This window comes from Diplotaxodon limnothrissa, linkage group LG3, assembly GCF_057381915.1.
Source record: "Diplotaxodon limnothrissa isolate DT_005_m linkage group LG3, D_limnothrissa_male_GT1.1, whole genome shotgun sequence".
NCBI lineage: Eukaryota > Metazoa > Chordata > Actinopteri > Cichliformes > Cichlidae > Diplotaxodon > Diplotaxodon limnothrissa.
Genome location: NC_140598.1, coordinates 45,113,237 through 45,123,959, shown reverse-complemented (window position 1 = coordinate 45,123,959; position 10,723 = coordinate 45,113,237). Strand labels below are relative to the sequence as shown.

At 38.8% G+C, this 10,723-nt stretch overlaps 1 protein-coding gene across 1 annotated transcript; it reads left to right on the top strand.

The window, feature by feature from the left end:
* The first annotated feature begins 627 nt into the window (after nt 1–627).
* Nucleotides 628–2,628, top strand: LOC146636072 (sterile alpha motif domain-containing protein 9-like). The gene has a single exon (XM_085350256.1). The coding sequence runs from the start codon at nt 628–630 to the stop codon at nt 2,626–2,628; it is 2,001 nt and encodes a 666-aa protein (XP_085206382.1).
* The last annotated feature ends 8,095 nt before the right edge of the window (nt 2,629–10,723 follow it).

Below are 10,723 nucleotides of genomic sequence, written 5' to 3'. Positions count from 1 at the left end.
TTTGTTTTAATCTACAACAGCTGCAGTTTTCACTGACAGCACATGTGATACTTTAGCCTTTGTACTGTTTTCATCAGTTAATTTTCCAGTTAACATGTGAACATGTTGGATGATCTGCCTGCTGTCATTGGGTGGTGCTGAGGTCTGAATCTGAGGACAGCTCCTGTAATCACAAAGAGAACAGAACCATCACAAACTGAAATATAAAGTTTATCTCTCAAATCTGAAATGGGATAAGGTTATCATATTGGTTTCAAAATTTGCGACCCGACAGAGGGCCGGTGTCCTGCAAGTTTTAGATGTGTCCTTGATCCAACACAGCTGATTCAAATGGCTAAATTACCTCCTCATCATCTCTTGAAGTTCTCCAGAGGCCTGGTAATGAACTAATCATCGGATTAGTTCGATATCTAAAACCTGCAAGACACCGGCCCCTGAGGCCTGGACTTGGATAACCCTGAGTTAAACTATACATGACAGTGTAATTATTTTATATTTAAAAATTAAACACTTAACATCTGTCTCATCCACATCTCTTCAGGTATCTGTTTCTGCTTCAGAAACTTGTCCAGTGGGATTCAAAGAAAGACATAAAACCTCTCTATTCTGAAGTCTAAGCTTAAAGCCATGGAACAATATTTAGCAGACGTTTTGGAGACTGACATCACAGATAATCCTACTGTGTCCAGAACCAGGGAGCTGTTCTCTTTCTTGGCACTGATTAATGCTTACGTTCCTGAGTTTCACCTCCCGATGCAACAGTGTCAACAGATCCTTGGACCACCTGATCCAATCCACGGAGGACCCCCATTTGAACAACGAATGGAGCCTTTTACCTCCTTCATTAAAATATCCATTGAAGGTGTTTCAATGGACCAGGAGCTAGCACGGGAAGCTGTGGAGAAACTCAATGACTTTGGGTTTAACCGAAGTAAAACTGTGAAGAAATTAATGGATTCACTTTGTGGTGTTCAAACTGAACCATGGGTAATACAATTAATCAAAAAAATGTTAATAACGAGAGAAATGGGAAAAACTTGCAAGGACAAATTTTCAAGGTTAATTACAGACATCTTGAGAAAAGAAAGGTTTAACCACGCTGTCTCTATTTTGACATCTGCATCACAAAAATTCCAAACAAACCCTGTTTACCCGCAAACAATTTCTCGTCTATATCACACAAAAGCAAATAACTCAAAACAAGCTGAAAAATGGGCCAAGATAGCAGTTGCAAGAGCTGCAACCTCTTACATGGCTGACACTCTTGGACAAGTTCATAAGAAACGCTTGATTAATGCCAGTAAGGATATTTTAAGAAGGGCACAAGAGGCCTTCCAAGCATTTAAAAAAGTAGAGAGGAAAGCTGAGGATGAAATACATGATGAAATCATGCCAGATACCTTCAACAACAGAGGTCTCTTTGGTTGCATTCAAGTGGCAAAGTTAGCTTTTGATAAACTCAAATACCGCTCTGCAGATATTTATCCATATATAAAAACAGAAGTTGAAGACAAGTTTGACTTTTTTGAATGGTATCTAACCTACTCCAAACCTGGCATTAGTAGCTTGGAGCCACATTTCTTCTGGAGGGATGTTGCACTCTGTTATGAGCACTACACAAAAAGAAGAGCAGCAAACTCCACCAGCTTTCCAGGCCTCCTTGATTTGCTGAACCACGGTCTTTTCATGTCAAAGGGAAGACGTGCTAGATTTGAGGAACCTGAAAAAACTGTGTCTGAATTAGAGACAATTCAAGAATGTCTGAAGGCTGCATACGAGGAAAATGTTGAAGATATCAAAGTAGTAGAGAGCTACATCCTCTCCAACATCCTCTTAAGCAACAAGAAGCCAGATTCTCCAAACCTCAGCCCAGTGAATGAACTCAAAAACACCATTCACACATTCTTGGAAAGAGGAGAAGGAAGTAGGAGACCTGAGTTTTATCTTTTGTCCCTGATGTTGTTTTGGCCTGAAAATCAGGACAATGAAGCAGCTGGACAAAAGGCCACAGAGGACAGTAAGTCAGCAGACTCAACCTGGGAGGACAAGGACACTGATGAGGAACAAAACAGAAAACCTGGGGAACCTGCACAGCTTCCTGCTGACCTCATATTTGACCTCAACCTGCAACAGCATGTCACATTCATGAAGGAAGCGTTTGTGAGAACAGGCTATGCCATCTACCTTCGAGGTCGTTACCTGTTGCCACTGTTTTTTCTGGGAAAAGGCTCCGGACTGAGCAAATGGATCCACAAATCCAAGCTGGATGCAATAGTGGAGGAGAACGTGGACAATGAGCTAAATGATCAACAAAATGAAAACATTGATTGGAAGGAGAAGATGAGGCGTATCAATGATCTCTGGCGCAGAGGGAAAGTATGGCACATTCCAGAAATCAGAGATATCCTTCTTCCGGTCCAAATAAAGCTGTATTGTTCTGCAGAATCACAGAAGCATGAAGAACAGGAAGTGTGTGTTTGTGCAGGAGACCAGAAAATAAAAGCTAGAACAGAAGCTCAAACACCTGAACCAGCGCTGCCAACGACGCTTTTCTATCTGGGCTTCACCATTCAGGGTCCTGTTGTCTTTGAAGTTGGAGTCCTTAACTCTGACAGTGACCATCAGTGAACTCTATTATGGACATTTACTTTACTGGGTTTACTGTGAAAAACAGTAAATGTAAAGCAAATAACAAAGAAATATTAATATGAAAATAACAGTAATTTTATTAAAATAAAATGTATGTTTCAATTAGCTGAAAAACTTAATAACTAATTAAAGTTTTTTATTTAGCCAGTTATAATCTTTTCTGAATCTGTATTTTCCTACATTTCATGATTGTGACCGTCAGTGAACTCTACATTATGGAGTCAAAGGAGCTTGCAAAGAAAAGCGTCTGGACTTCTTTAAGTTGCTTGAAGACGTTTCACCTCTCATCCGAGAAGCTTCTTCAGTTCTAATGTCAAATGGTGGAGAGTCCCAGATATAAACCTAGTGGGAGTGACCCCCCACAGAGGGACAAAAAGACCCCCTGATGATCCTCTAATCGCCTGAGCCAAGGTGTGAAACTGGGTGTGGGTCCCAATCCGCCAGAGTTTCGGGTGAGTTCATTGTGAAACCTGGCCCCACCTTATCATGCGAATTCCTGAGGTCAGATGGCCCAGGATGTGAGTGGGCGTTAAGGTGTCTGGGAAGGGATCTCAAAACTGGATTAAGATAAGATAAGATAAGATAAGATAGAACTTTATTAATCCCTCGGGTGGGTTCCTCTGGGAAATTCGACTTCCAAAAGAAGCACAGCAACGACCGAAGTTACAGTTACAGAATTGTTATATATATATATATATATATATATATATATATATATATATATATATATATATACACACACACACACACACACACATATATAAATACAGAGACAAATATAAATAAAATATACAAAGGGGATAAATAGAATAAATAGGAATAAAAAATAAAAATACAAGTGAATTGCACATTTCAAGTATTGAGTCTATTGCACTGTTGACTATTTACAAAAAGTATTGCACAAGGTATTGTACAGTGAGGTGAAGAGGCACTACAGCTTAGTTGTTCCCCCCCTCCTTTGTTGATTATAGATGGCAGACAGTTGGTGTCGTAAACCCCCGCCTCTGTTCAAAGATGGTCGCTCACAGTGGACATAGATGGCTTCTTTCACTCCTCTTTCAAACCATCTGTCCTCTCTGTCCAAAATGTGAACATTGGCATCCTCGAAAGAGTGTCCTTTATCCTTAAGATGCAGATGGACTGCTGAGTCTTGTCCTGTGGAGGTGGCTCTTCTGTGTTGTGCCATATCTGGGACTCTCCACCATTTGACCTTAGAACTGAAGAAGCTTCTCGGATGAGAGGTGAAACGTCTTCAAGCAACTTAAAGAAGTCCAGACGCTTTTCTTTGCAAGCTCCTTTGACTACGATGACCTGGATGATTGAGAACCTTCACAGACATTCTACATTATGGACATTTACTTTACTGAGTTTACTGTGAAAACAATATAAGTAAAGCTGGATTCATACCTGCAAAAAACTGCAAATAGGTGTTTGCACGTGTAGATAACGGAGAAATAGCAGTTAATATAAAAATAACAGTAATAATTTGCTTTAATTAAATCAGTCTGAAACAGAGTTATTGTCGTGTTTAGTCTTTGATTATTTCTTGTTCTTGTTTTGATTTTCAGCTCTGATTTTTAATAAAGTGTAATGTCAGGTAGCTTCCAGATTGGTTTGTTAATTTAGATTTAATTTTGTTGTTTAAATGTATTACTTCCTAATAATAATATTAACAGGGGAACTTGGTAAGGTGTTAGATATAGTAAGTATAGATTGGGTATTAGAACGCAAACACTTTCAGTCACGTTTTCATCCAAGTCAAAGAGCAAAGCATTTATTTTTGTGTTTTATTGATTTTTTTGTTAGCATCTGATTATTTTTTATTTGTTTTTCAGTTAGCTGAAAATCTTTTTAACACCTAATTTAAGTTTTTACTTAGCCAGTTATAATGTCATCTGAATCTGCATTGTCCTGCATATTCTGGTTTATTAAGGAAGCATATCTGTCACTGTAATCACTGCATCCAAAAAATATATTTTGAAAATGTAATAAAAATATTTATAAATATATAAACCTGAACTGGGATTATCTCCTTCATGTGTGTCTTTGTATAAATTTTAGCTGCAGATGTGCACGGAGAGATTTTAACCAAGTTCACCTTCCTGTCACATGAATAAACACAAAGCTTTTATATGCTGTTATATTTTATTGATATGCCTGAAGTTTCAAATTATTGGCTTTTGGTAAAATGAGGAGTCTTAATTTAGTCTGAATGTCATCCGTGACTGCAGTTTAGTCACCACACCAACACACAACCTTTAAACAAATGGTTTTTCCATCTTGCATTCAAATCATCTGGAGAGGGGCACAAATGCTTCTGTATTCTCAGTCCATACTAATCTCTAATCCGGATGTCTTGATGCATGCTCAATCATTCAGGCAAGGAAATCCCAAAATGTGGATTCTTTTCATCTGGACTCACTCAAGTGACTACTTCAGTCTTTGCTGATTGCAGCTCTCCCCAAAGGTTGTCCAAACAGAAACAACGTTGAACTCAAGAATTGACCACACAGCTGACTGTGAGCCGACATACTCAGAAGGGAGCAACTCTTCTGGATGGAAAAGGAGACATTTGCTTATTCAAGTCCACTTCCACATTGGTTTATGTCCTCTGTAAACATGTTCCAAATTATGGTAAGATGGTTTTAGTCTCATGTCATGCAAAAAGACTCATTTAGTTAATTTTGGTCCCTTTTGTAGCCAAATAGAGTTGGAAAAAATGAATTTGGAAATAATACAATGATAAATGCTCAGTTTAAGTTCAAGTCAACAAATTGCTCTTTTACAGTGTGGTCACCTGTGTATAACTTAACCCTAATACAACCTGGCCTGGAGGAGTTCATACTTAACTCAATAACTGCAAGGTTTCCAAGTCCTGTGGCTGTAAATTAAGCCCAAATACATAGCCTTCTATGTTTGAAAATTCTACATTTTCTCATTCTCCAGTTATCACACTCACAAACGGCAACCGACAGTCCGTCCACCCACCTGTCCACCCAGCAGGGTGACTCCATCAGCCTTTTACGACTAGGTATAAAAAAGAATACATAGAACAATTTCATTGTGCATTCAAACTGAGGCATATTATGGATTCTATTCTGTGGGTTTTCAATGACTTTAATCTGCAATTGACTGTGGGTGAGTTATTTGTATATTTGTTAAATCACTTCGACTTAACATTAAACTCATCACTGTACTTATGAACTATTTCTGTGGCTTTTCTTAGATCTGGCTGAAAACTGAATTCACCTCACAGTTGTGTAATGCAGTTATTGATATTCCTAACAATAAATATAGTTTGTAAAATATGGTCAAAAGTGGAAAATGTGTGGCTGTTCTGGGCTGTTGGGTAGTTTTGGCATACAAGTTAAATTATATTGTGTCATAATGAAGTACGATTAACTTAATAAAATAAAAATAATAAACTACTTTATGTCACAAGTGCAGTACAGAAGAAAAAAACAATATTTTGTTCCATACTGAAATTAAATGTTTTATAGAAAACATTTTCTTAAATGCAAAAATAAATAATAATCTAAAGTGCAGTCAAAGTTCAAAGTCAAATGAAACAATATATACGCAATCTAAACTAAGGCATAAAGAATGTACCTTGACTCTGTCTTCTTTGAAGCTGTTCAACATTAATATCAGACAAGTTTTTGTGCTGCTAAAAACAGATGTTATGATGGAGTAGTTATCAATTACCCAATTTCCTTAGGGGTCAACCTTCAGGATCAATAAAATTTTATTGAATTGAATTGAATTAAAACCTAACAACACTCAGGTCAGTGAATCAGAGTTTAATTTTTATATATATATATATATATATATATATATATTTTTTTTTTTTTTAAATATTCATGCAATTTAATTAATAGAATATTTCATATTTTTCACTTTCAATTTTAAAAATATAAATTGAAATTAATGTCGTGTAGTGCAAATCTTCCCCTCCTTTAGACTCACCTCTGTTTGCTGAAGTGGCGATGGCAATTGATGTTGGCGATGCCACATAATTACATCTCCTTAATCCCAAATAAAAATCAGTGAAATAGTGCAATAAAGCAAAGCCTTTTGCGCCAATAAATTCTTCAAACAAATTACTACGGTGACCATACATTTGTATTTTGTATGTATCAGCAAAATCACATGTCAGTTATGAGTCTGTGTTTAACACTTACAACTACTTATTTTCTATTTCTCTTATTCACAATCATGTATAATGACAGGCTGGCAACACATTTATTATATTTCACATTCCTGTAGCCACACAGAGACGCTAATCTGCCAAGGACAAAGCTGAAAGATATCTATGGACAAAAAATCCAGAATTATAGAGTCATTTCTATTTCTCAGATTAATTTCTCATTTAACATATTATTCAGACTTCTACTTTGATTATATTTGTAATCAAGAATGAAGATGATTTACTGTTAGCATCTTGAGGCCCTGAGGCAACTATTCCCAGATAGCAAAATTGGTATGGCCCAAATCTGTCCACACAATGTGTTGACACATGGCCCACATACCGCAAAGAATGATGGCCCTTTGGTGGCCGAAATCAGGTTTGCCAGAAGTAGTCCACGCATGGGCCAGCACGAGGCCAGTTGCAGACACACTGCTGGGCTTGTGCTGGTCCAGAACAGTTTCAGCTCTGGCCCCAGATGTCAGCCTAATGTGTACCTTAATCAAGCCATGCAATAACAACATGTGCCAGAGGAAATGACGAAACTCTGTTCAGTCAGTAAATGGACTGATTCTTATATAGCACTTCTCTACTCTCCCGGATTACTTCAAGTGCTCTATACAACATGCCTTCCTAACTACATTCATATACATTCCCACTCTTGACATGCAGACTGGAGGAGCCAGGGATCGAACCACTAACCTTCCCACTGGCAAATATGAGTAAACCCTCACTAGGTTTTGGATAAAGTGTACACCCACAAACCTCTCAAACCTGCATTTGAAATGTTGGCCACCATAGCAGTATAGTATTGCAACATGGCATTTGGGTCTTCTAACTAAAATAGGAAAATAGGAACATGAATAGTGCCATCATTGCCAGACCTGGCCCACATCTGGTTGACATACACCCTGCCATGACACTGGTCAGTCAGAAGTGCCAGCTTGATGCCAGATCTGGGCCAGACCTGTTTTCCATGGGCCTGGCCCACATAAACCAAACCACAATCGAGCCAGATGTGGCATGCCATCGCATAGACAGTGCCATCAATGCCAGGCCCATATCTGGACGGCATGCGTCTTATCATGCCAGAAGTCAGCCAGCAGTGCCGGCTTGATACCAGATCTGGGCCAGACCTGCTTGCTATGTGGGAATGTGTGACTTAAAAGAGCAGAGACGTTTCTTTCCCTACACGTCCTGATAACTGTATCAGGAATAATTATGACCTACATATTGATGTGTGCTTAAGCGCATTCAAATGGTGGAAATTTGGTTTGCAGTGAGGTTTGACATAAACTACCAGGATATCAGATATACAGTGGGGCAAAAAAGTATTTAGTCAGCCACCGATTGTGCAAGTTCCCCCACCTAAAATGATGACAGAGGTCAGTAATTTGCACCAGAGGTACACTTCAACTGTGAGAGACAGAATGTGAAAAAAAAATATCCATGAATCCACATGGTAGGATTTGTAAAGAATTTATTCGTAAATCAGGGTGGAAAATAAGTATTTGGTCAATAACAAAAATACAACTCAATACTTTGTAACATAACCTTTGTTGGCAATAACAGAGGTCAAACGTTTACTATAGGTCTTTACCAGGTTTGCACACACAGTAGCTGGTATTTTGGCCCATTCCTCCATGCAGATCTTCTCGAGAGCAGTGATGTTTTGGGGCTGTCGCCGAGCAACACGGACTTTCAACTCCCGCCACAGATTTTCTATGGGGTTGAGGTCTGGAGACTGGCTAGGCCACTCCAGGACTTTCAAATGCTTCTTACGGAGCCACTCCTTTGTTGCCCGGGCGGTGTGTTTTGGATCATTGTCATGTTGGAAGACCCAGCCTCGTTTCATCTTCAAAGTTCTCACTGATGGAAGGAGGTTTTGGCTCAAAATCTCACGATACATGGCCCCATTCATTCTGTCCTTAACACGGATCAGTCGTCCTGTCCCCTTGGCAGAAAAACAGCCCCATAGCATGATGTTTCCACCCCCATGCTTCACAGTATGTATGGTGTTCTTGGGATGCAACTCAGTATTCTTCTTCCTCCAAACACGACGAGTTGAGTTTATACCAAAAAGTTCTACTTTGGTTTCATCTGACCACATGACATTCTCCCAATCCTCTGCTGTATCATCCATGTGCTCTCTGGCAAACGTCAGACGGGCCTGGACATGCACTGGCTTCAGCAGCGGAACACGTCTGGCACTGCGGGATTTGATTTGTAGTGTGTTACTGATGGTGACCTTTGTTACTTTGGTCCCAGCTCTCTGCAGGTCATTCACCAGGTCCCCCCGTGTGGTTCTGGGATCTTTGCCCACCGTTCTCATGATCATTTTGACCCCACGGGATGAGATCTTGCGTGGAGCCCCAGATCGAGGGAGATTATCAGTGGTCTTGTATGTCTTCCATTTTCTGATGATTGCTCCCACAGTTGATTTTTTCACACCAAGCTGCTTGCCTATTGTAGATTCACTCTTCCCAGTCTGGTGCAGGTCTACAATACTTTTCCTGGTGTCCTTCGAAAGCTCTTTGGTCTTGGCCATGGCGGAGTTTGGAGTCTGACTGTTTGAGGCTGTGGACAAGTGTCTTTTATACAGATGATGAGTTCAAACAGGTGCCATTCATACAGGTAACGAGTGGGGGACAGAAAAGCTTCTTACAGAAGACGTTACAGGTCTGTGAGAGCCAGAGATTTTCCTTGTTTGAGGTGACCAAATACTTATTTTCCACCCTAATTTATGAATAAATTCTTTACAAATCCTACCATGTGAATTCATGGATTTTTTCTTTTCACATTCTGTCTCTCACAGTTGAAGTGTACCTCTGGTGCAAATTACTGACCTCTGTCATCATTTTAGGTGGGGGAACTTACACAATCGGTGGCTGACTAAATACTTTTTTGCCCCACTGTACATAGTGAAGCAGAAAACCTCTGTGATGCTATAAAATATTCAGTAAAATACAAAATACAATGTGACACTTCAGACATATGTGTTAGCCCTACGACAGACCTGTCCAGGGAGTACCCCGCCTCTCGCCCTATGACTAGGCTCCACCCCCCCCCCTGTGACCCTGAAAAGGATAACCGGAAGCGAATGGATGGATTTCAGACATATTCTAAGTGATTAATTTCACACAAAAATCTAATTAAAAAGTCAATTGAGATATTGCATAAATATTCAATTTCAAATAGTTTATTAAATACTCTCATTAATAAATGTGTACAATAATTACTTTAATTTATTCCAGTTACCTATGTTGTATCTCCATATAATAGTTTTTTATAGTTTGACGAATCCAGCGCCAAAATGCCCTTGAAAGGCCAAATAAGCTAATTAAATACATGATAAAATACAAAAAAAATCTGGCAGAAAGTGCAGATGTGAAGGGAGGTGCTATTAGAAATCCTTGCTTAAAACCTGTATTCATAAATAACATTTACTGTCAGACAATAACTTAATTAACTTGTATTTTTTGTCATTTTATTCATAGATTAATTTTACAAGAAATATATTAAAATCTGTTACTGTGTAAACGTAGTTATATTATATTTCCAAAAAGTTGCATTGATGACTCTACTGGATATGATATAGCACTTTTAATGTTAATGAAATCAAGCAGGGCAAAATAATAATCAATGATGTCTGGAGAAAAAGAGCTTTTGGTAGACATCACATTGGCCACATTGTTGCCCGATTCAGATAAAACATGGCAACATCCGGTAATCAGGGGGGAAAGTTTTAGTCTGTTAGTAAGCGAAAGCTGTGCAATGACAAAAACTTGTTTGTAACTGTTGTAATCACTACAGCAGCTGCCTGCAGTTTAAAGTGGTGTGAAAAACTGTGTGTCTCTTTCCTGATATCCTATTTTTTTATGTTTTTCA